The 26,956-nt window shown below is 39.5% G+C and overlaps 1 protein-coding gene across 4 annotated transcripts; it reads left to right on the top strand.

Annotated features, from left to right (window-relative positions):
• On the top strand, positions 1–21,730 carry CKAP2 (cytoskeleton associated protein 2). Of its 4 annotated transcripts, none has more exons than XM_024257621.3 (9): positions 1–739; positions 1,605–1,689; positions 6,638–6,716; positions 6,800–7,668; positions 8,114–8,318; positions 11,042–11,212; positions 14,012–14,081; positions 19,195–19,450; positions 20,261–21,725. In XM_024257621.3, the coding sequence occupies exons 1-9, from the start codon at positions 670–672 to the stop codon at positions 20,505–20,507; spliced, it is 2,052 nt and encodes a 683-aa protein (XP_024113389.2). In that variant the 5' UTR covers positions 1–669; the 3' UTR covers positions 20,508–21,725.
• The last annotated feature ends 5,226 nt before the right edge of the window (positions 21,731–26,956 follow it).

The raw sequence follows: 26,956 nt of genomic DNA, 5'->3' as shown, positions 1-26,956 counted from the left end.
CTTAGAATAAAGGTATGGAAAGTAGATCCCAATTTCAGTTCCCCTTCACACGCTGTGCAAACGTGGACAAACAACCTCTGAACCTGTCACCTCTCGGTGGAAAAAGTGGTGATAACGTCCCACCTCAGGGTTATGATGCTCAAAATGAAGCAGTATTTGTGAAAGGAAAATACACCCGCTCGTGGTACGCCAGATCGGTGTTTGCTTCCTCGTCAGTGAACGCGCCGATGTTTAATAAGAAGCGCAGGCAATCAACACTTTTCTTGTCTTTTTCTCGTCTGCCTTCCTCCAAGGACTGTGAGGGACTCAAGATGTGTCCCATCTCGGTTGTCTGTCAACCTAGTCCTGCTATGTCGTGGGGACTGAGCAGGCCGACTCCTCCCCCATCGCACGTCCAGGATGAAGAGCGCTGTTTAGGTTTGAAACCTGCAGACTCAGTCCCAACCGAACCGGGCAGACACCAGACCGGCCCCGGCAACTGCAGTCCAGGCTCCGCCTCCCTACGCCCATTGGCTTATTCAATTCACGCCGGAACCAATGGGCGGAGACGGCAGCCGCGCCGTCTGAGAGCTTAGCCGCGGCCGGCGTATACGGTGTGCTGCGGCGGTGGCCTGAGGAAGTTCTATCTCGGCGCTAAAGCGGAGACGCATCCCCCGACCCGAGGCTACGATGAGCACACCGGCCGTGCCCCAGGACCTGCAGCTGCCCCCGAGTCAGAGGGCCCAGTCCGCATTCAAAGGTGAAGGCCGCGGTGGCGGGCGCGGGCCCGGCGGTCGGGTCTCGGGGCCGCGCTGGCGCGCTTCACCTCTCCCCGGCTCTGTGAGATCCCTGAACGCGGCGTCGGCCTCGCCCTGCCTCATTCTTGGCCTTGTGGAACGGATCATAAAAACAGGAACCGCTGCGTGGTGTTACTGTGTGGTTGCTGTTGGCTGGGATGGGCCCTCCTAAGAAGGAATCCGTTAGGCCAGGGGAAACGTGCGGGGCTCAGTCCGGCACCGGTGTCAGAGACCCTGGGTCCGCTTGGGGGCGGGGCTGCACGGGTTCACGGACCGACTGCGCCTGCGCTGCGTCCTCCGCCTCTTGGGTCCCTAGCGAATTTCTGCAGGGCTGGGGTCGCATCATGTGTTATTTCCAATTTCACAGCTTCTCCTTCGACTTTATGGAAACCGAGGGTTGGTTGGGTCTTCAAAAGTAGTATTGTTATTCCCTTATTCTACACACGGGAAAGCAGAAGAAAGTAATTCTCATCTAACCCAGTTCTGGTAAATTAGAACTTTGGAGTCTAGCGCCTCACTTCTACCATTTAGTTTCTTAAAGCTTGGCTTTCAGGAGCTGTATGTAGAAAATGATGTTCTCCAGATTTTTCAAACAGTAGAGAATGTGATTCTTATGCAGAGGGGTTTTGGGGACCTGTTGTGGTAACAGTCTCTTATAAGGTGATCTCTCAAAGGCAATATTGAATTGGGGAATTTTCTGTTATATAGATGTGACCTCAGGTGGAACCAGCTTTGGAAGTAAACTCTTCATTTAGTCAACAAGATTTATTTGCCGTTATTGATATTTTAACTAATATTGACTTGTAGCTCTTACCTTTTGTTATCTAGAGCAAAGAAGACAAAAACTCAAGGAACATCTGTTGAGAAGAAAAACGCTTTTTGCATACAAGCAGGAAAATGAGGTGTTATCCAGGTAAGGTCAAGTTTATTTCTTTTCACTTCTGTAAAATTGTATCAGATCTGTCCAATAAGAATGTAAAGTAAGCCATATCTGTAATTTTAAATTTTCTAGTAGCCACATTTAGAAAAAGTGCTTACATATTATTTTACATCTTTTTTTGGTACAACGTCTTTAAAATCTGGTGTCTATTTTACACTTACAGGACATTTCAATTTGGTCTATCCACATTTCAAGCACTCAGTAGCCACATTTGGCTAGTGGCTACTTGATTGGATGGTGCAGCATTAGATCATCGTTTAATTAATTTTTTTTTTTTTTTTTTTGAGACAGAGTCTCGCTCTGTTGCCAGGCTGGAGTGCAGTGGCGTGATCTTGGCTCACTGCAGCCTCCACCTCCTGGGTTCAAGTGAATCTCCTGCCTCAGCTTCCCAAATACCTGGGACTGACTACAGGCAAGCGCCACCATTCCCTGCTAATTTTTGTATTTTTAATAGAGGCAGGGTTTCACTATGTTGGCCGGGCTGGTCTTGGACTCCTGACCTTGTGATCCGCCCACCTCAGCCTCTGAAAGTGCTGTAATTACAGGGGTGAGCCACCGCGCCCGGCCTAGATTATCGTTTTCTACGTAAATTCACAGTCTAAGAAAAAAAAAACAATTATAAAGCAAAGTATGTGCATAGACTGGATTATCAACTTACTGTTTACACCACACAAAGGTGAATCTTTCTATTATTTAGCAAAGCTTTTACTCAGTGTATGGGGGAGTTCATCAGGGAAGGGTTGGGTGGCCCTCCCAAATGCTTAGAGATTATTACTTGTAGTCTCAACCCTCCACAGAAATATCTTTATTATTTTGTTAAAATATTTTAGATAGTACATAGCTGTAGCAAAAACAAAAACCCATGAAAGTAGATGAAGCAGAAAGGCAAAAGGTCCCCTCACTCTCTAGGGATAACCAGTAATAACATCCTTACAGGCTTAGGCTGGGTGCTGTGGCTCACGCCTGTAATCCCAGCACTTTAGGAGGCTGAGGTGGGCAGATCACGAGGTCAAGAGATCAAGACCAGCCTGGCTAACACACTGAAACCCCGTCTCTACTAAAAATACAAAAAATTAGCTGGGCATGGTGGTGGGTGCGTGTAATCCCAGCTACTCGGGAGGCTGAGGCAGGAGAATCACTTGAACCTGGGAGGTGGAGGTTGCAGTGAGCCGAGATTGCGCCATTGCACTCCAGCCTGGGTGACAGAGCGAGACTCCATCTCAAAAAAAAAAAAATTTGTCTCAGGTAAAAAATTGTATATACCACCCACACACATATTCAGAGAGTGGAAATGATAACGCAAATGGGATAAAAATTTTAACAGTAGGTGGATCCTGGGTAAAGAGTGTACAGATATTCTTTGATCTGTTTATATTTTTGCAATTTTGTGTAAGTTTGGCATTCTAAAATTTTAAAAATAATTTCTAACTTTACATTAATATGTTGCTTTAGTTTGGAATAAACAGTTTATCCTTCACAAATAAATCTTTTACTTCTTTGTTTAAGACAAAAAGGTGACCCTAGGTTTTTTATTTGAATAAGTAAACGAATGGTGATAACCATATACTGAAATAGGAAGACTGAAGGAGGAGCTGGGGAATTAGGTGTTCTGTTTTGACTATGTTTGAGGTACCAACCAGACATCCAAGCAGATATGCTAAATAATTGTGTGTCTGAAGTTCAGGGGAGGGGTTCGGGCTGGAAGCATAAACTCAGGAATTGATTAGTATACAGATGATATTTACTTAAAAACCTTAGGATGGAATGACATTACTAGGGAATAAGCAGAGATAACGTGGATTCAGACAGTGACTCTCAACCGCTTATTTAAATAATCCATCAAGGTCAGGGGTTTATAATACTCTTAATAGGAAGAAAAGAAAATTCTAAAACGCTTCTTGTGGCTTAAGTACTACATTTATTCCTTTCGGAAAACATGTCGGCTGGGTGCAGTGGCTCACGCCTGTAATCCCAGCACTTTGGGAGGCTGAGGCGGGTGTATCACTTGAGGTCAAGAGTTCTAGACCAGCCTGGCCAACATGGTAAAACCCTGTCTCTACTAAAAATACAAAAATTAGCCGGGCGTGGTGTCAGGCGCCTGTAATTCCAGGGAGGGCCGAGGCAGAAGAATTGCTTGAACCCGGGAGGTGGAGGTTACAGTGAGGCAAGATCACGCCATCGCACTCCAGCCTGAGTGACAAGAGCGAGACTTTGTCTCAAAAAAAAAAAAAGGAAAGGAAAACAGATGTCAATTTAAATGTTATCACCTCAGCAGTGAATCATTAAATAAGACAACCGACCTGTGTTGCAGCTTTTCAGAATTAAGCAATAATATTTTCCAATCTCTAAAGTATAGATATCCTAAGACTCATTTCCGATAACCCTTCTGAGGGCAGTTTTATAATAAGAAGACAGAATAGGATTAAGTCTCCCCACTGGACAGGTGAGTAAGATGGGTTCTTTTGTCATCCTGAGTTTTGTTTTGTTAGCTAGCAGTTAGCTCTAAGATACCCTGTTAAGTGGCACATTTTGATCTTCCTTCACCATTGTTCAAAATGTATAGTACAGGTTGTGTCAAAGTTCTGTTCCTTCTCCAAGCTGACAGAACAAATAGATATGAAAGGCGATGTAAGCAAAATTATTAACTACTAAATTATGTCAAATGTAAAATATATATATGTGTATGTATTTTTTTTTTTTTTGAGACGGAGCCTTGCTCTGTTGCCTAGGCTATAGTGCAGTGGCGCAATCTCAGCTCACTGCAGCCTCTGCCTTGTGGGTTCAAGCGATTCTCTTGCCTCAGCCTGCAGGGTAGCTGGGATTACAAGCATTTGCCACCATGCCTGGCCAATTTTTGTGATTTTAATAGAGACAGGGTTTCGCCATGTTGGCCAGGCTGGTCTCAAACTCCGGAACTGAGGTGATCTGCCCACCTTCTCTACCCAGAATGCTAGGATTACAGGTGTGACCCACTATTCCTGGCCTCATTTTTTTTTCAGAAAATGAGAGATCACGCATTTTAATGTGATCTCTGAACTTAGGATCTGTCTTAAAATCAATGGCATGTCTAATTGACAGTATTTTTTCCTGTCATTATGGTACACAAAATTGTTATAATCACTTGCTAAGAGATGCTCACAGTCTGCCTTAGCCAGTTTATAGCTGTAAAAATAAGTCAGTTTCTTGAGGAGGGATTTTCTTTGCAATACCGCCTAGAAACTAACGTTCTTTTTTTTGAGAGATGATCTCACTCTGTGTCACTCAGCCTCCAGTGCAGTGACGGGGTCTTGGCCCACTGCCTCAACTCCCAGGCTCAAGCAGTCCTCCCACCCCAGCCTCCCAAGTAGCTGGGACTACAGCACCCACCACCACACCCAACTAATTTTTTATTTTTTTGTAGAGATGGGGTTTTGCCGTGTTGCCCAGGCTGCTCTCGAACTCCTGAGCTCAAGTAATCCCTCCATCTCGGCCTCCCAAAGTGCTGCTATTACAGCCATGAGCCACCACAACCAGCAGTGCATATTCTTAATGTATCCTTATATAAATTAAGCTGTGAATGGCATATGGTAATTTTTGGATCACTTCTGGGAGGGCTCTTTAATAAAAGTATTTTCAATGTAGTACATCTGTTACTAAGTACTTAAAACTAACCCAAGGAAGTATTACTTATTAAAGGTTATTTGAAGACTTGTTTGAATGACTTGAGAATGATTTGAAATAAGATGATTAAGTATTTACAAATTCTATGGGGAGAGAGTTAGGACTTTTAGAAAATATCTTTAAATTCCTCAGCCATTTGTTTACACTATTTTTTTTTTTGAGACAGAGTCTCGCTGTGTCACCCAGGCTGGAGTGCAGTGGCGCGATCTTGGCTCACTGCGAACTCCGCCTCCTGGGTTCATGCCATTCTCCTGCCTCAGCCTCCCTAGTAGCTGGGACTACGGGACTACAAGCGCCCGCCACCATGCCCGGCTAATTTTTTGTATTTTTAGTAGAGATGGAGTTTCACCGTGTTAGCCAGGATGGTCTCGATCTCCTGACCTCGTGATCTGCCCACCTCGGCCTCCCAAAGTGCTGGGATTACAGGCATGAGCCACCGCGCCTGGCCTGTTTACACTATTAAAAATAATTAAAAGTTTTGCTTAAGGCTGGGCGTGATGGCTCACACTTGTAATCACAGCACTTTGGGAGGCCAGTGTGGGCAGATCACCTCAGGTCAGGAGTTCAAGACCAGCCTGGCCAACATGGTGAAATACTGTCTCTATTAAAAATACAAAAATTAGCTGGGTGAGGTGGCGTGTGCCTGTAATCCCAGCTACTCAGGAGGCTGAGGCAGGAAACTCGCTTGAAACCCGGGAGGCAGAGGTTGCAGTGAGCCAAGATCGTGCCACTATACTCCAGCCTGGGTGACAGAGTGAGACTCCATCTCAAAAAAAAAAAAAAATTTGCTTAGGACAAATTTCTTTTTCTTTTTCTTTTTTTTTTTTTTTTTTGAGATGGAGTCTTGCTCTGTCACCCAGGCTAGAGTGCAGTGGCACAATCTCGGCTCACTGCAACCTCTGCCTCCCAGGTTGAAGGAATTCTCCTGCCTCAGCCTCCCGAGTAGCTGGGACTACAGGCGCCTGCCACCACATCCGGCTAATTTTTTTTTTTTTTTTAGTAGAGACGAGGTTTCACCATCTTGGCCAGGCTGGTCTCGAACTTCTGACCTTGTGATCCACCCGCCTCGGCCTCCCAAAGTGCTGGGATTACAGGCATGAGCCACCACGCCCGGCCACTTAGGACAAATTTCAACTCAGGTCTTTTTTAAATTTAAAATTAGTAAGTCAGTTAATTCTTAACATTGCCCTCTTCCTCCCCAAAAGGAATCCTCCTTGGTACAGGATTGATTGATTGATCATTTTGTTTGTTTGTTTTTAAGTAGTAGAGGTCAGAGAGTTGTGACATCTGAGGACCAAGTTCAAGAAGGGACTAAAGCGCTGAAACTTAAAACAAAAATGGTAAGATGTGGACATAGCACTCTTAAACTGTCCCCTTTTCCGTTTTGCGTTTCCTAAACACTTTTCTTAAATAATTCTTTTAGGCTGATAAAGAAAATATGAAGAGACCTGCAGAGAGCAAAAATAATACAGTAGTGGGGAAACATTGTATTCCTTTAAAACCTTCAAATGAACTAACCAATTCAACTGTAGTAATTGACACACATAAACCTAAGGATAGTAATCAAACTCCGCATTTGTTACTAACTGAAGATGATCCCCAAAGTCAACATATGACATTAAGCCAGGCATTTCACCTTAAAAACAATAGTAAAAAGAAACAAATGACTACAGAAAAACAAAAGCAAGATGCTAACATGCCCAAGAAACCTGTGCTTGGATCTTATCGTGGCCAGATTGTTCAGTCTAAGATTAATTCATTTAGAAAACCTCTACAAGTCAAAGATGAGAGTTCTGCAGCAACAAAGAAACTTTCAGCCACTATCCCTAAAGCCACAAAGCCTCAGCCTGTAAACACCAGCAATGCAACAGTGAAAAGTAATAGATCCTCCAATATGATTGCCACTACTAAATTTGTGAGCACTACATCTCAGAACACACAACTTGTGCGACCTCCTATTAGAAGTCATCACAGTAATACCCAGGACACTGTGAAACAAGGCATCAGTAGAACCTCTGCCAATGTTACAATCCGGAAAGGGCCTCGTGAAAAAGAACTATTACAATCAAAAACAGCTTTATCTAGTGTCAAAACCAGTTCTTCTCAAGGTATAATAAGAAATAAGACACTATCAAGATGCATAGCATCTGAAGTTGTAGCCAGGCCTGCTTCATTGTCTAATGATAAACTGACGGAGAAGTCAGAGCCCGTTGACCAGCGAAGACATACTGCAGGAAAAGCAAGTGTTGATAGTAGATCAGCTCAGCCCAAAGAAACCTCTGAAGAGAGAAAGTAAGTAGATGTAATTTTCTTTATTACCTTAGTTTTCAATAAAGTACTGTTTGTAGATTTGGCTTATAATTTCCTTGACTGCATTAGAATTTTCTTTCATGGTTTCTCTTCTGTCATATGCAGGCAAATTTATATTGTGGAACAATAATGACCTAAAAGTTTTTGTGTTTGAGTATGTTTTATAAAGTTGCTTTTTAAAATCTGAGGTAAATGCTTAATAATAATTGGGAAATACTTTATAATCTCAAATCAAAAAATGCATTCATGGAATCATTGAGCATAATTGACCTTGATATGTTTAATATTTCTTCAAGCTTGTGAACTATATATATGCCATTAGAGTAAGATTACTTAAAAATATGACTTTTTCTTTTAACTTTTTCTCTATTTGACAGAGTTCTGTCAGCAATTTCAAAGTAATGTTTATATCTGCTTCTAACTATAGAGCTCGTCTGAATGAGTGGAAAGCTGGCAAAGGAAGAGTGCTAAAAAGGCCCCCTAACTCAGTAGTTACTCAGCATGAGCCTGAAGGACAAAATGAAAAACCAGTTGGGTCTTTTTGGACTACCATGGCAGAAGAAGATGAACAAAGATTATTTACTGAAAAAGTAAACAACACATTTTCTGAATGCCTGAACTTGATTAATGAGGTAGAGTCTTTATATTTGCTTAGCATTTTATAGTTTGCAAATTACCTTCATAAGCATTATTTCATTAAATTATATTGTCAGTCTTTTTGACCAGGTGATGTTGGTGATACTATGTTGACTTAACATTAACTGTGAGATTATTTTAACAATTATTTAATTGTGAGATACACTGCTTCATTAATTGTGAGCTTATTAGCCTTTAATTGACTACATTTTGCATTGAGTTCATATAAATGTATAGGTTGAGTATCCCTTATCCAAAATGCTTGAGACCAGAAGTAATTGAAGATGTTTTTTGTTGGATTTTGGAATATTTGCATATACATAATGAGTTATCTCGGGGATGGGATCCACAAAATTCATTTACGTTTTGTTTGTTTGTTTGCTTTTGAGACAGAGTCACTCTCACCCAAGCTGGAGTGCAGTGGTGTGATCTCAGCTCACTGTAACCTCTGCCTCCTGGGTTGAAGCCATTCTCCTGCCTCAGCCTTCAGAGTAGCTGGGATTACAAGTGTGCACCACACGCCTGGCTAATTTTTTGTATTTTTAGTAGAAACAGGGTTTCACCATGTTGGTCAGGCTGGTCTCAAACTCCTGACCTCATGTGATCCACCCACCTCAGCCTCCCAAAGTGCTGGGATTACAGGTGTGAGCCACTGCGCTCGGCCTCATTCATGTTTTGTATACAGCTTATACACATAGCCTAAAGATAGAATACTTTTTGTAGTTTTGTGCATGAAGCAAAGTTTGTGTACACTGAACCATTAGAAAGCAAAGGTGTCACTTTGTCAGCCACCCATGGGACAGTCTGGTTGTTTGGCAACACCATCATTCCTCACTCTGAATTTCCATGCTACCAATAAGCAATTATTCTCTTACACTTATTCACACATAATTACTTAACAGTTTAAAAAAAGACACATTAATACAGTGAAAAATATGTTCAGAGTAATTAAGCAGCACAGTAGCATCATCAGAACGCCTGTATCAGCTGTTAGACAGTAGCAACAACAAACAGCAGCACGTTTGCAGTCTCCATCTATGATGTTGTGTTTAATTAAGAGGTATTTTACACTGTGTCTTATTTTTTTAGGTGAGAAGAAACACCAGAAGCAGTTGAGGGACCAGGAAGTGGGTCCTCTAGGGATAAGGAGGCATTCTGCTGGATGGCTTTTTAAGATATTTACTTCAGAGTCATCTGCCTCATTAGCAATGGTTTTTGTCTTAGAAGTTTCTCTTTGATTTTATAAAGGGACATGATTTCTTTTTCTGTTCTAGATAAATGCTGCTCTAGTTCTTCAATAAGCCTGTCGCATACTTTCACCTTGTCACCTATAGGTACATTTTCTGCAATCTTAATGATGGTCATCTACATTGTGATGTTGATACTCAAAAGTTTTGGATTTCAGATTTTGGATTTTCAGATTAGGGATACTCAACCTGTATCAAAGGGATAATTGGGTTTTTTTTACTGAATTACAAATATTTGATTTCTCTGAGATAATATGTAATACACTGAGGTGATATTTACTTATTGCTTCTAATATTTTGTTTCTTACATCTATTCATTATATTTACACATTATTTTTTACGTTCATTTCACATTTTACCAAAGACTAGCAACACAAATACTGTGTGAGTCATTATTATCACAGATTAAGTTACCTAAAATACTCAAAAAAAATCCCATTCGTCTGGTCAGGTGGGGTGCCTGTAATCCCAGCACTTTGGGAGGCCAAGGCGGGCGGATCACCCGAGGTCAGGAGTTTGACACCAGCCTGGCCAACATGGTAAAACTCTGTCTGTACTAAAAATACAAAAATTAGCTGGGCATGGAGGCGGGCGCCTGTAATCTTAGCTACTCAGAAGGCTGAGGCAGGAGAATCGGTTGAACCTGGGAGGCAGAGGTTGCAGTGAGCCGAGATTGTGCCATTGCACTCCAGCCTGGGCAACAAGAGCAAAACTCCGTCTCAAAAAAAAAAAAAAAGAAACAAAATCCCATTCATCTAAGCCAACATCATCATCATGGTTTTGAATTTATTGCAGAATTTTGCTATTTGGACCAAAATCCTATGGAGTATAATAATCAGCTCCAGAACAATATTCTGTTTAATAATAGATAATATCTTTGTTTCCTGACTGCTCTTTAATCTTGTTTTGGTCACCCACTAGTGTGTAAGATCCACAGCAAAACTGAATTCAAGGTATGATTTCAAACCTTACTCTACTCTTCATGAGCATCTTTTAACTTCTTGTGGTTCTGAACACCAGTAAAAGTTACAATCAAGAAAACTCTTGATTCTCTAATAGAATAGAATCAGAGTTTATTTCTGCTCAGTTGAAGTTTTTCCTTTTGATACTATGAACTTTTTCTGCCCTATTATTTAATTATATGTAACTCTGACATAAACCATTACAGATTCATTTTAATCTTAATATCAAAATCTGACAAAGACAAGAGGAAAAAAAACTCCGCAGACTATTCTTACTCATAAACATTTGGTAGAAGGTATTAACAAATGGAATCCCACAATATATATGAGGATAAAATCAAGATCAAATAAGTGTTCATTTTTTACTAATAAATTTCTCAACTAATGTTTCATTTTTTTGCTTTATGCTTAGGGCTATCTTTATCATTGATCTTGACTATAGTAGGCTCAATTATTGTTCATACTTTGTAAGCTAAAAAATATTACAAACATTATTTCTTGCTCTTTTAGGGATGTCCAAAAGGAGATATACTGATCACACTGAATGACCTGATTAAAAATATTCCAGATGCCAAAAAGCTTGTTAAGTATTGGATATGTCTTGCACTTATTGAACCAATCACAAGTCCTATTGAAAATATTATTGCAATCTATGAGAAAGCCATTCTGGCAGGGGCTCAGGTAAGATAAAAATTTACTGATCTTTACAATTACAGTGTAGTAGACAATTCGGAATTAATTCGAAACACATCACAACATAACTTGAGAAAATTGTTTTCGTATATGTAGTAGTAATAAATGTTTAAATAAAGTAATAAAGTAATGTTTAGACAATTCGAAATTAATTTGAAACGCATCACAACATAACTTGAGAAAATTGTCTTCGTATATGTAGTAGTAATAAATGTTTAAAGGCTGCAAGGATTGCATTATAAAAGCTGTTTGTTGGCCTTCTAAGTCTTTTGTTTCTGTATTGGAAATAATCAGATTTTAGAAAATGGATATAAGCTGAAATGTATATTTAATGAAACTTTCTGCATGAAATGTTTTAGCATATTATTGTATGCATTTCCTGGTTGGAAATTTACTGGGAGACTGAATGTAATATTAAAATTTGTTTATTGAATATAAAGCAAAAGGGATTAAATTAGCTTTTTAAATGTTATCAAGCTCTCTTGGTTTTGTGTGAGAGTTCTTTAAGAGTAAACCCGAATGTACATATATATATATACACACACACACACACACGTATATATACATATATATATACACACACACACATACACATACATACACACACACTGTATATATTGGTCCTTTCTGCATACAGAAAATGGCAATAAACCAGTCTCTCTAACATTATTACCTCTATAGTGGCTTGATACCATACTCCTTATCTCTTCTAGCGTATTGATACACAAAGTTTTGGGTATAGAATAAATCATTTCTTGAGTTTTTTGTTTGGTTGGGTTTTTTTTGTTTTTATGGGTACGTGTTCTTAAAATACATTTCCTTTTGACCAGGTTTCTCAGAAACACATTCTTGGAGATTGTTTACATAGATAATTTTTTAAAACTCCCTTTTAAGAAAGATCTATTCACCTTTGTCTCAACAAAATCAACGAATGCTATTTGACTTTTCACTTAAATAAAAAATCAGATATTCAGCAGATAGTCTCTCAGTGGCTATCATGTGTAAAACTTTCTAGAATGGTAATTATATTTGACAGAATGGTACCTGGAAGGGAGTGTTAGGCCCCTACTACATTGTATCAGAAGGGACATTACTTAAGGCAACTAAGGACATTGTAGCAAGGATGCAAAACTGGAGCCAACGCTCACATGGAAAGCAATAATGTAAACAGAAAGATGTAACACCAGAGGAAAAGCTGCTGGAAAACAAGAATCAAAATTAGCCAACATGGCTGGGCACAGTAGTAGATACCTATAGTCTCAACTACTTGGGAGGCCAAGGTGGGAGGATTGCCTGAGCCCAGGAGTTTGAGTCCAGCCTGGGCAACATAGACCCCATCTCTTAAAATTAGTGGCCAGGCATGATGGTTCACGGCTGTAATCCCAGCACGTTGGGAGGCCAAGGTGGGAGGATCGATTGAGTCCAAGAGTTCAAGACCAGCCTGGGCAAGAGGGTGAGACCCCATCTCTGCGAAAAAAAAATTTTTTGAAGTTTTTTTTTGGTGGTAGACAGTTGTGGTCACAGCTATACGGGAAGCTGAAGTGGGAGAATTGCTTGAGCTCTGGGGTTCAAGACTAGTGAGCCATGATTATGCCACTGAACTCCATCCTGAGTCGACAGAGCAACACCCTGTCTCAAAAAAAAAAAAAATTAGCCAAGAAAACTGAAAGCAGGGTAGCTGAGTAATTCAGGACTAAGTTCTGGAACTAAGACTGTGAATTACACCTTCCCTAATCTTGATTGTGTTGGATGGAACATAGCAAATGCTTAGGTAAATAATGGGCACTTAGTAATTTTTTGTAAATTTTTGAATGAATGAAATACGTTGAGATGATCAACCTTAGCTCTTCAGAGATACATTTCATAGCATATGAAACAAAAATATAACCATAGACTTAAATGTAAGAGAAAAGGAGCAAGACTTAAGTAAAATTATGGAGGAAGTTTTTAAATATGAAATTCTGGGTTGGGCGTGGTGGCTCACACCTGTAATCCCAGCACTTTGGGAGGCCGGCAAATCATGAGGTCAGGAGTTCAAGGCAAGCCTGGCCAGCATGGTGAAACCCTGCCTCTACTAAAAATACAAAAAATTAGCTGGGCATGGTGGTGCACACCTGTAATCCCAGCTACTCGAGAGGCTGAGGCAGGAGAATCACTTGAACACGGGAGGCTGAGGTTACAATGAGCCAAGATCGCACCACCGCATTCCATCCTGGCAATAGAGGGAGACTGTCTCAAAGAAAAAAAAGAAAAAGAAATTCTATTCTTCGTTTTTACTCTATAAATTGGAAAAGAGCCATTTTTGTTTTTTTTGTTTTGTTTTGTTTTGTTTTTTTAGATGGAGTCTCACTCTCTCGCCCAGGCTAGAGTGCAGTGACATGATCTTGGCTCACTGCAAGCTCCACTTCCCAGGTTCACGCCATTCTCCTGCCTCAGCCTCCCAAGTAACTGGGACTACAGGCGCCCGCCACCATGCCCGGCTCATTTTTTTGTATTTTTAGTAGAGACGGGGTTTCACCGGGTTAGCCAGGATGGTCTTGATCTCCTGACCTCGTGATCTGCCCGTCTAGGCCTCCCAAAGTGCTGTGATTACAGGCGTGAGCCACCGTGCCCGGCCAAGACAGCCATTTTTCAATCTTAATTGTAAGTGGTCTGAGAAGCATGGTTTAAGAGCCACTCTGTTACTCTAAAATACAGTATGAAAATTTAATCGCAACTTGGATACCTAGTTAATGTCAGAGAAAATAAAACTTACATGGATCTGCTTTCTTCATTAAAAAAATTAAGCCTATTGAAGAGATGCGACACACGATTGTAGATATTCTAACAATGAAGAGTCAAGAAAAAGCTAATTTAGGTAAGTTTTAGTTATTTTATTTTCTTCATGTGAATTGTAGGTTTTTTTTGCTGTTGTTTTTTAACTTTTATTTTAACATCAGGAGTACGTGTGCAGGATGTGCAGGTTTGTTACAAAGGTAAATGTGTGTCATGGGGGTTTGTTGTACAGATTATTTCATCACCCAGGTATTAAGCCTAGTATCCATTATTTTTCCTGATCCTCTCCCTCCTCCAACCCATGTGCCCCAGTGTGTGTTGTTCTTTAGCTGTCCATGTGTTCTCATCACTTAACTCCCACATGCAGTATTTAGTTTTCTGTTCCTGTGTTTGCGAAGGATAATGGCCTCCAGCTCCATCCATGTTCCTGCAAAGGACATGATCTCATTCCTTTTTTATGGCTACATAGTATTCCATGGTGTATATGTACCACATTTTCTTTATCCAGTCTATCATTGATGGGCATCTGAATTGATTCTTTGTCTTTGCTATTGTGAATAGTGCTGCAATAAACATGTGTGCATGGATCTTTATAATAGAATGATTTATATTCCTTTGGGTATATACCCAGTAATGGGATTACTGGATTGAAAGTATTTCTGTCTCTAGGTCTTTGAGGAATCGCCACACTGTCTTCCACAATGGTTAAACTAATTTATACTCCCACCAACAATGTAAACGCATTCCTTTTTCTCCACAACCCTGCTAGCATCTGCTATTTTTTTGGCCTTTTAAGGATAGCCATTCTGACTGGTGTGAGACGGTATTTCCTTGTGAATTGTAGTTTTATTGTTTCTTTGCTGAATTAGTTTTTCTTTTATCTTTTTTAATTTTTAAAATATGTAGGTTGTTTCTTTCCTCATACTTCTGTTGACCTACCTCTGAGATAAAGTGGCTTTATGTACTATAAAGAATTTTTAATTAGGAGATCTGGCTCAATATTTAGATTTGTCATTGAATGTCTGTGAAAGTTGCATTGTCTCTCTAGGCCTTGTCTGCCTTAAAAATGAAGCAGTTTGACTAGATATCTAGACTTTTCACCTGTTAAATTCTGTGATCTGTTGTGTTGGCTAGAAAAGCTCATTCAAGAATTCTCTTTGCTGGGGATAGTAGATGGAGATAAGAGATTCATTAGTTGCCAGTCATAAAAACATTTTAAGATTCAGATAAAGTTTATGCCAGTTGATATGACTTTAGGCAAAAAATACCTCTTATCTGTAAAATACAGATTTTTTGGGACCATTGAATGAAATAATATTTATAAAGTATCATAGTCTATGACACATAGTAAAGTTATTAAACTGTAGTCATTAATATTAATTAACTTTAGAAAAATGGTTTCCAATTATTTGCTGTAACTGTGTATTACACAGTCAACAAATATTTGAGTGCATATTATATACCATCGCCTATATATCTAGTTATTTTCTTTTGATTAATTTTAATGAGTCAAACAGTTTGAACTTTTTCTTTTTTTCTTTTTTTTTTTTGAAAGAGTCTTGCTCTGTTGCCCAGTGGTGCAATCTCGGCTCACTGCAACCTCCGCCTCCTGGGTTCAAGTGATTCTCCTGCCTCAGCCTCCTGAGTAGCTGGGATTACAGGCATGTGCCACCATGCCCGGCTAATTTTGTATTTTTAGTAGAGATGGGGTTTTGCCATGTTAGGCAGGCTGGTCTTGAACTCCTGACCTCAGGTGATCCGCCCACCTTGGCCTTCCAAAGTGCTGGGATGACAGGTGTGAGCCACTGCACCCGGCCAACAGTTTGAACTTTTAAAGTCTCCTGATATATGCTGCCAGATTGCTTTCCAGAACAGTGTTAGTACCTTTTTAGAATGCAAAATTAATTTAAGATGTAGAGATCTAGGTTGAAGGGCTAAACCTTAAAAAAAAATCAAAGAGCATACTAAAGTTCTAAATTAAGTATGTTATGTAAGTTTTTGATTACATGTATTAACTGAAAAAAAAAAAAAAACCTGTTCATTGGGGTTAATATGCTAATGGCTGTGTTGGAGGTCATGCTTCTAATGGCAGCATGTTTAGTTCATCAGGGATTATTTCAATTTATGGTGACTGCTAATATGTACCAAGGGAACATACGGAACATCTATATGATCTGATCTTACTAGTAGTATTTAGTGAAGGAGCTTGAGAAGGAGGGAGAGAAGGGAAAACCGAGGAAAGACTAGTGTACCACAAACAAAAAGAGGAGAAAAGTTTAAGAATAACCCAGTCCTGGCTGGGCATGGTGGCTCACACCTGTAATCCCAGCACTTTGGGAGGCCTAGGTGGGTGGATCACGAAGTCAAGAGATCGAGACCATCCTGGCCAACATGGTGAAACCCCATCTCCACTAAAAATACAAAAATTAGCTGGGCATGGTAGCATGTGCCTGTAATCCCAGCTACTTGGGGGGCTGAGGCAGGAGAATCTCTTGAACCTGGGAAGTGGAGGTTGCAGTGAGCCGAGATCGCACCACTGCACTCCAGCCTGGTGACAGAGTGAGACTCTGTGTCAAAAAGAAGAATAAAAAAAAAAAGAATAACCCAGTCCTGTCTCTTATTCACAAAAGACAGCGAAGTGGAAATTCAAATTTCATAAAAAGATCTCTCATAATTCTATCTCTGGAGATATGTGGAAAGATAAAAGCAGTATTCTGATTAAGTTGCTCTTCCTATTTTATAGGATAGTACTAGTTGGTGTTTTCTAGCAGGTATCATATTTGATTAGTCTTTACATGGGGGAAGGAGCTATCCGTAAACTCTTGGCTTTCTGAAATGTATAATTGTAAGTTCTGGATATAAAACCAGTTTCACAAATCAGTTATTTGTGAACAGCAAAATAACATAAGTGGTTGAAGTAGTTCAGAAGAGGGTTAAAATATAAAAAGGACAAATAATAAGAAACAAGCACCACGTGGGTGTTTCACAGCTACCTGAAACACAAATAGCCAAACTTGAACACATAATTTTCCCCTAAACCTGATTCTTCTTTTAGTTCTGTGTCTTAATGAATGGCCCTGTCTGGTTGTCCAGGTCAGAATCTTGGTGTGATTGTTTACTCCTTCTTTCTTTCCCAGTTCCCAACCTTTTTTCCTCAGCTAATCAAATTCAGTTTAACTTCCTAAGTATTTCTTAAGATCTATCTACTTCACTCCATTCTTACTCTCCTTTGTATCGTCAAGATGACCTACACTCTTACCTAGACTATAACAGTGGTCTTCAAAGTTAAGTTTCCTGCCTCTCTGCTCTTCATTCCAATCCATTCTCAACACTGCAACCAAAATGCTCTGTCACTCATCTGCATAAATTCCTGAGTCCAGCCTCTTCTCTTTCCCTCTCCCCTACATCCCTGAATTTCTCTTTCTTTTTTACCATTTCCTGAAAGGTTTTTACTCTCTTTTCCCTCCAGGTCTCTCCAAGACAATCTACTTTTTTTTAATTTCTACTTATCCTTTAGACTTCAATTCAAATGTCACTTCCTTGGAGTAGCCTTCCCTGATGATTTCCCTGATATACCATCCCCTCTCCTCTCAACCTACGTTTAGTGCACCTGTTTTGTGCTCCCTGTTTTTTCCCTATGCAATATTTGATGCATTTGATTGTTACTATGCAGTTGTTTGTCCTGTCTTTTGCATATGTAAACTCAATAGATAAGGACAATGTCTGATGTTCCTGACCATTGAGTCTCCTGTGCTAATGCAATGCCTGACACATATTTGGCACTTAAATATTTGTTGAATTAATCTATATTCTTTTCTCTCTTCTTCAGCTTCCACTTAAAACTCAGTCACTATCATGCAGCTAAAACTTCTCTTAGTAAAAATTTTCAATAATTTTCCTAATAATTAAATTCAGAGGTTTTTTTTTTTCAGCTCAATGGATTTACCAGGATGTCTCACAAGTATTTCCAGCCTAACATGTTTTATTTTGAACTCTTTGCCCTCACTGCTTTCCCATGCCCAGTATCCCTTTCCATACCCAACATCCCTTTCTCCCGAAAAAGAAAAGAAAAAACCCTTCTCTGGCATTTATGACTCTTAACAAATGTTGGATAAGACGCTCCTAATACATTTGCACACTCATTCCTACACACTCATGTATTCATTTGTTAATAAGTTCTGACTCGGGTGGATGTGGTGGCTCACGCCTATAATCCCAACACCAGAAGGCCAAGGTGGAAGAATCGCTTGAGGTCAAGAATTCGAGACCAGCCTTGGCAACATAGTGAGACCCCATCTCTACAAAAAAATGTAAAAATTAGCTGGGTATGGTGGTACACACCTTTAGGCCCAGCTACTTGGGAGGCTTTGGCAGGAGGATCACTTGAACCTGGGAAGTTGAGGCTGCAGTGAGCTAAGATTATGCCACTGCACTCCATCCTGGATGACAGAACGGCAGACACCCTGTCTCTTAAAAAAAAAAAAAATGTTCTCAGAAATATTTCTCAGATTGGACCCTTCCTTCCTATCTGATCTCTTCCTAACTTACTTAGGCTATTACAACAACCTTGTCTTCTTGCCATTACAGATTGTTGCTTTTCATTCTCTGCCATTCTAGACAGTCCTTTACATTAACCAAATTTACTTATATCTATTTCTGGTGAATTTTTTTTTTACCAAACTTCTTTCATATAAAGCTCATTACAATCTAGCTCTTGCTTACCTATCTAAGCTCAATACCTCCTGCTCCCACTCCTAACCTTGCTCCTTACCCTATATTCTAAACACACTGGCTCTTTAATGTTACGTTAATTTAATAGATCATTTTCTTTTATGTGCCATATGAAGGTTGTCTTCCTTGGTCTTGATCAAGTACTCATTTTTAAGACGCAGCCTAAATCTCACTTGTGAAGCATTCCCTAACCATCTCCCTATACCACAAGCAAAGTTAGTTGTTTCTTTTTCTGGGTTTTAATAATCCTTTGTTCTTATTTCATATATAGCATTTATTTCATTTTATAATAGTATTTGTTATATACTTGGCAGCAGTATTTGCTGAGGAAAAGGAATGGTTCAGAGATGGCAATTGTGTTCTTTTATTTTGAAAATTTGGCCAACTAGGAACAACTTTAATGTCTTCTGATTTTGTTCTTAAAATTCAGCCAAAAGCTTAATCTATAAATGTATTTTCTATAGGAGAAAATATGGAGAAGTCTTGTGCAAGCAAGGAAGAAGTCAAAGAAGTCAGTATTGAAGATACAGGTGTTGATGTAGATCCAGAAAAACTGGAAATGGAGAGTAAACATCATAGAAATTTGCTATTTCAAGATTGTGAAAAAGAGCAAGACAACAAAACAAAAGATCCAACCCATGATGTTAAAACCCCCAATACAGAAACGAGGACAAGTTGCTTAATTAAGTATAATGTGTCTACTACGCCATACTTGCAAAGGTAAACTTTTAAAATGTACCATGATTTGTTTTCATGCTTGGGGATAATAAATACGGCATTTAAAAATCTTTGAGATAGCTTCAGATTACAGCTACCATTTATTAATATAGAAATTTCAGTACGGGCATGGTGGCTCACGCCTGTAATTTCAGCACTTTGGGAGGCTGAAGCAGACAGATCACTTGAGCCCAGGAGTTCAAGACTATCCTGGGCAACATGGCAAAACCCCATCTCTACAAAAAATAAAAAAAAAATTTGGCTGGGCAAGGTGCTGTGTGCCTGTAGTCCCAGCTACCTGGGAGGCTGAGGTGGGAAGATCACTTGAGCCCAGGAGGCAGAGGTTGCAGTGAGCCAAGATCATGCCACTGTCCTCCAGCCTGGATGACAGAGCGAGACCCTGTCTCAAAACAAAAAAGAAAACAGAAAAGTTTTTAAACAAATAGAATGTCATTAGAATATTTCATCTCTTAAATACTGTATTTACTTTCCCTAACTATTGCCATTTTGAAAAAGAAAACTTTTATTTGAATTTACTTTAATCTGTGTGTTATTAATAACAGTAGGTTTTGGCATTCAGGAATTAGCCAGTTCTACTGATACTCAGGTATCTACTGTGTACAAGTTGTAATGACAAATTGAGAAAAGGATAAGTTTCTCACTTCAGTGAGCTTATAGTACCTCTCTAAAAGACAGTTACATACTTTTACATGCTTACAACATACAAGCTATATAGTATGGTACATATCATGAAAGTACAGAGTGAAAATGTTAACATGTTTTTGAACTCTGGAATATTGTTTTAATTTTCAGTGTGAAAAAGAAGGTGCAGTTTGATGAAACAAATTCCGCATTTAAAGAGCTGAAGTTTTTAACACCAGTGAGACGTTCTCGACGTCTTCAAGAGAAAACTTCTAAATTGCCAGATATGTTAAAAGATCATTATCCTTGTGTGTCTTCATTGGAACAGCTAACGGAGTTGGGAAGAGAAACTGATGCTTTTGTATGCCGCCCTAATGCAGCACTGTGCCGGGTGTACTATGAGGCTGATACAACATAAGAGAAATAAAGCTCTGATAGGGAATGGGGTTTTTATTATTTGTGGGGTGTTTTGTTTTGAGTAGCTTTATATTGCTCTTAGGTCTGGAGTTGGCCATGTACCTATGTATCCTAAGTATTCATGGCAGTGAGCTCCTTTACTAACATTCATGTTATGGCAAGAGTTGTCCTCTCCATTGGAAAGCTAATCCTACCTTGTCAATCTCAACCGACTGAGTTTTTTCTTTACGATAGGTAAATTTTGTCAGCTAGTTTACTATGTTCCTTGCGTATAAACAGGTTATAATGCTACCCTGTTCACTTTACTAAATATAAGTACAGTAATGATGCATAATTAGAAAATGAGGTATTCTAGGTAAAATGTATGTTTGCCTTGACATGGTTTTAAAAGTTATGATGTACCTCCCTGCCTTTAAACAGAATACTGTTTTTTTTTTTTTTTTTTTGGCCTTTCTCGGATTAGTCAAAAATTGTATAGAATGACTCACTTCGAATACTAAGACACAGGAAGTTTAGCCTGCTTTCTTACCAAATTCATGTTACCCAGAATTGTGTTCTCTTGTGTCCCTTGGACTGCCTGTTGATTGATGGAAAGTGTCTGTACTGTCACTTTTCGTCAGTAGTCTGTAGTCTCGTGGCCTTTTTTGATTATAATTGGGGTCACCAAGAAGGTTACTTAATTAAATACCGCATTTCTAAGAGAAGATACTTTGTGTAAGAAAAGATGCCACATTTAGTGGTTTAACTTCTGTAACTTCACTTGATAGTTTTTAAACAATTAGAATGGAGTTAGGGAAAGAACATATCATACTGAATAAATGTCATTCTAGTTTAGATAGCATTTCTAAGATACCTGATACTAATACTTGTTTTCTTCCCTATAACATAAAAAACCACTGTTAAGTCATGTCCCTGAAACATGATAGTTACATACACAGTTTTCTCTCCACACATAAATAACACCACTAAAGTTGTTTTGTAAGGTTCCAAACTAATATGGCATATATCTATCAACTCTACAGTTTCAAGTAAGTGACTTTTTAATTGTAAAAGATTAGTTGAAAACCTGTATGAATGTGGTTGAAGATCACATGCTTAGTCATTTTTATGTTCATTCCATTTGTATATCTTTTCTATTTATTGACTTCTCATGTTCTAGAGAGTAGGACTTTTATTCTGTGTACCTGATATATATACAATTAAAATATCTGTATAATTACGTTTTAATGAAGTTTATTTCAACAAATATTTTATGAAATGCAGTTTAACCACAGTGAATGAATTTTAGCTTTGCTTTTGAAATACATTGTAAGATTTGACTTGAGGTTTTTGACACTTAAGTACATGCTTAATGATATGTTTTCAAAAGTCATCAGTCTACTTACATAAACTTTACCCAATTTTTTTCACTTTAACAAAAACATAACTATGCCCTTTAGTTTGTTTTTTCATACTTTGACCCAAAATATGCCATTTTGAAATAAAGTTCAAGCTTTGATACACTCTCAGCTTTTTAATATCCATACCATATAATTCATTTGTATAGCATAGTTTGAAATGCATCTGTTAGAGAACTCAAGATAAAACTTTTATGTTTGGACAAGTTTTTAAGAGTGTTTTTTTCCGTCCTTTACCTGGGGAAAATCTGTCTCTAAATAGTCCTAGTTCTAACATTCAACCAGAGATCTAACCCCTTTTCTGGTGCTTAAGGACAGCTATGTTATCTCTCCCCTAGGTTTGTTCCAAGCTAAATGATGTGATACCGTGCATAAGCATCCAGTAGAGACGTAACAGGGACCCCTCTTAAGGGCCCGCTTGGATCTTCCCATGTACAGTAATAAAGGAAAAATCTTGAGTCTCTTCAAGGGAAATTCCAAGTACCTAGCTAGCCTCAAAAAAGTAAATTGAACATCCTGGAATAAGGAAAAAAATGTTTGGTTTCCTATAGAAATGAAAGAACATCTTGATGTTGAATTTTTTAGAAACCCAGATCCATACCAGATAAAAATGCCAACCACTGTCAAGTGGACCTCAGATAAGGGGAAACAGGACTGAACTCTAACCACCATTCTTGTCCGTCTTGGCCTCCCGAAGTGCTGGGATTACAGGTGTGAGCCACCGCGCCTGGCTGCAGGATTGTTTTAACACTAAATGAGACAGTGTAAGTAAAGGGCCCCATGAGTGGCCCACCATCCTCTGAGCTTCCAATGCTATGTGGCCAACATTTTGTTTGTTCTTAGATTCAACTTCCCTTTCCACTGTGACATTAGCTCTTTTGATAAATTCTACATATGTGTGTTTATTGTCTGTATCCCAACCAGTCAAAACCACCATGATATTCCTGTACTTGCTCTATTGAGAATAGATGTTCTTTCTTTCCAATTTATAGCAAAGATGGAGTTAGTGTAGCGGGTGAGTTGGTAACACCTGTTTCACAATTCTAGGGAGCAACATTCTCACAGACCAGAGTGAAAGATGGCCCCTGAGAGACTGCAACTTCACAGCCTGGATTTCTATCCTCCAACCTACACACCTATCTGTTTCTAAGCCTTTTTTTTTCTACTTTTCTTTACCTCTTCCACCTGTGCTTAGGAACTCATGTTTTCCTTTTAGCCTCAAGCTTCTTGGAGACGTTATCTACTCCATTGCTCCTCTTTTATTAGCAATTTTCTTCCTCTTTTCCATTCACTCTTCAATTAATTGCAGTCTAGGTTTTGCTTTCCCTAGATTGAAACACATTCCAGAAAAATCAGTTTAATTTCACACCTTTGCACTTGCTCACCGAAACGTTTCATCACTCTATTATTACGTTGGATTCATACCTCTCCGAACCCCAATTCCATATCCTCCTTACCTGATTTATTTTTCCTCAGAGCACTTATTCAATACATTAAATATTCACATACTTATTTGCTCATTGTCTGTGTTCCTGACTGGAATGTAATCCTAGAGGGCAGGGATTTTCTTTCCTTTTTCTTTTTTTGAGATACAGTCTCGCACTGTGGCCCACGTTGGAGTGCAGTGGCACGATCTTGGCTCACTGCAAGCTCCGCCTCCCAGGTTCACGCCATTCTCCTGCCTCAGCCTCCCGAGTAGCTGGGACTACAGGCACCCACCACCATACCCGGCTAATTTTGGGTATTTTTAGTAGAGACGTGGTTTCACCGTGTTATCCAGGATGGTCTCGATCTCTTGAACTCATGATCTGCCCGCCTTGGTCTCCCAAAGTACTGGGATTACAGGCGTGAGCCACCGCGCCCGGCCAGGATTTTTATTTTCTATTTTGTTCACTGCTTTATCCCCAGTGCCTTGAATAGGAGATGCACCTACTGGGTGCTTCATGCATATTCACTGACTTGAACAAATAAATGCATTTTCTTATCTCCAGATTTATTGTGTCCTTTTCCATGTCCTCCTTGACTTCTCAGGGACCCTTGACACTTGCTTCTGTGAACTTCCATGACCACACTCTTGAGTTTCCTCCTGTTTTCATACCACTTATTTCCCTTTGCCAGCTTCTTTTCTTCTTACTCTTAAATACTGGCCATTCTGGTGTTGTCCTTGTTATCTTTCTCTTCCTAGTCTATGCTTTTCCAGACAAGCTTATCTACGTTTGGGGATTCGAATACCATCCACAAGATGAGAATTCTCAAACATATATTTCCAGCTGTTGACTGTGCTCCTTCCATCATTGAAATGGCCCTCCCATCTTGAATCCCAACACATTTTTTTCTCCCCAAACTGCTCTGTATTTAGGTTAAGCACCAACACACAACTGATTCCCCAAGTCAGAAACTTGAGTCACCTTGAACTTCTTCCTTTCACCAGCACTCTGAAGCAGTAGGACATCAAACTGTCTGTGTTATCCCAGCTCGCTCTATGCCCGTTGCACCGCCTTATCATTTCTTGCTTGTCCTGTTTCATTAATTTTCTAAAATTCCCTTGCCTCTGTCTTGCCTTCCTCTAATTCATCCCACACGTGGCAGCCAGAGCGTTCATTTAAAAATGCCAACCTGCTCATGCTTCTCCCCTTAAAAAGTCCCCGTTTTTGTGATTCTCAGCTGTTTGCAGAAATTATCCAAACTTCTTGGCACAGTATGAAAGGCCCTTCAAGATCTGTCACATCTTTTATCCTGACACAAATGTTCTGCATATGGTATGGACTACTTATAATTCTTTAAAGAAGCCACACTCATTCTTATCTCCTCTGTACATGCTGTTCCCAGTGTACTTTGTACATGCTGTTCCCAATGCACAGATGCTCTTCCATGCTTTGTCTATCTGGTGAGCTCCTACTCAGGTCTTCCCTGATATCCCCAGGCAGAAACAGAAGCTTCCTCTGCGTCCTCTCCTACAACTACCTCATTTACAGCAATGATTGCATTTGCAGGAATTGCTTTTCACATGTCTATCTTCCTCAAGTATCTGTGAGCCCCAGGAGGGAATAAACTTCATTCTAACCATCTTTTCGAACTTTTTTCTTGGCACAGAATTTTTATTCCTGTTTATTAAGTTGAACAATAAAAATACTACTCTTCATCATCACCTCACATTTAACATGAAATTATCATTTAACATGTTTCTAAGACACTTTCTCGGTGTCCCAGGATTGGGCGGTTGCTATTCAGTGCAGAAAGGGAGATGCCATCTAAGTGTGGTGGCAGTGTGGCTTGTCACCCACCAAGAAGCCCGAGTTATTGTCTCTTGGCCTCTATGGACTTTGTGAGGCATTTAATCCTTCAGGCTTCAGTTTCCTTAACTAAAATGAGAAGAAGAATAACCTGAGTTCTGAGATTAAACAGAAAAGTGGAACTAAAGTATCAGCCATACTCTGTTTTGTCAACCAATTTATAAGCTTTACCATCCTAAAATAAGCTCTGTGTATTTTGTGCAATTATAATTTTGCATATTCATTTAATGTGTACCGGAGTTGTAGGCAGTCATTTTATTATTTTTATTTTTATATTTTTTAGAGACAGGGTCTCACTCTGTCATCCATCCTGGAATGTAGTGGCTTGACCATAGCTCACTGCAACCTTGAACTCCTGGGCTCACACAGTCCTCCTGCCTCAGCTCCCTGACTACAGGCATGCGCCACCATGTCTGGGTAATTTTTAAATTTTTAGTAGCAATGAAATCTCACTATGTTGTCCGGGCTGGTGACAAACTCCTGGGCTCAAGCAATCCTCCTGCCTCAGTCTCCCAAAGTTCTGGGATTATAGGTGTCAGCCACCACATCCAGCCGTAAGTGGTCATTTTAGATCATAAACTCCATAAGGGCCAAAGGCCTTCTGACTCTCCACATATGGTTGAGTAGAGTACCTGCACTCCATATATATCGGCTGAACTGACATGTATAGTGTTCAGAATAACTTTATAGCAGTTTCAGAAATACAAGATGAGAAGCAGATTTGCTGTGATTTTAGTTATAAATAACAAGGAAAAAATGTTTTGCTCCTGGTAAATGAAAGGCACCAGTTTATCCAAAGGACTAAGAGGAAACTGACACCTTGATTTGCTAAATCCAAATCCTTTTGGTACAATAGCGGTGGACAAATGGAAAAACCTGCCCTATGCCTTTGTGATATTTCATTATGCTCAGAGTACGTGCTCTATAAATACCTGTTGGATGAATGTTGCATGACTGCAGTTCCTCTATAGCTTTAATGAGTTCCCAAGAGCAGCTAGCCATATCCCTTAATAGTACCTTTCTGCTGACAGCAGCAAGCTATGTATGGTGTTAGTACGGTTGCTAGATGATGAGCAGGAGAGAGGTCAATTCTGAATAAACATCTAGGAATTTAGTAAGAGAAGTTGAGCAAAGAGCTGTATAAAACAGCTCTGGATGCCAGTTAATGTAAACTTCATTCTGTTAGGTATACTAACTTTTTTTTTTTTTTTTTTTTTATCTCTGAATCCTTTATAATATGTATGTATGTTTTTTTTTTCTTTTATTGTAATTATTATTATTATTATTATTATTATACTTTAGGTTTTATGGTACATGTGCCCAATGTACAGGTAAGTTACATATGTATACATGTGCCATGCTGGTGCACTGCACCCACCAACTCGTCATCTAGCATTAGGTATATCTCCCAATGTTATCCCTCCCCCCTCCCCCCAACCCACAACAGTCCCTGAAGTGTGATGTTCCCCTTCCTGTGTCCATGTGTTCTCATTGTTCAATTCCCACCTATGAGTGAGAATATGCGGTGTTTGGTTTTTTGTTCTTGCGATAGTTTACTGAGAATGATGATTTCCAATTTCATCCATGTCCCTACAAAGGACATGAACTCATCATTTCTTATGGCTGCATAGTATTCCATGGTGTAGATGTGCCACATTTTCTTAATCCAATCTATCATTGTTGGACATTTGGGTTGGTTCCAAGTCTTTGCTATTGTGAATAATGCGGCAATAAACATACGTGTGCATGTGTCTTTATAG

The sequence above is a fragment of the Pongo abelii genome, chromosome 14, assembly GCF_028885655.2.
Source record: "Pongo abelii isolate AG06213 chromosome 14, NHGRI_mPonAbe1-v2.0_pri, whole genome shotgun sequence".
In the NCBI taxonomy this organism is placed as follows: domain Eukaryota; kingdom Metazoa; phylum Chordata; class Mammalia; order Primates; family Hominidae; genus Pongo; species Pongo abelii.
Note: the sequence above shows the minus strand (reverse complement) of the source record. Positions and strands in the feature narration are given on the sequence as shown.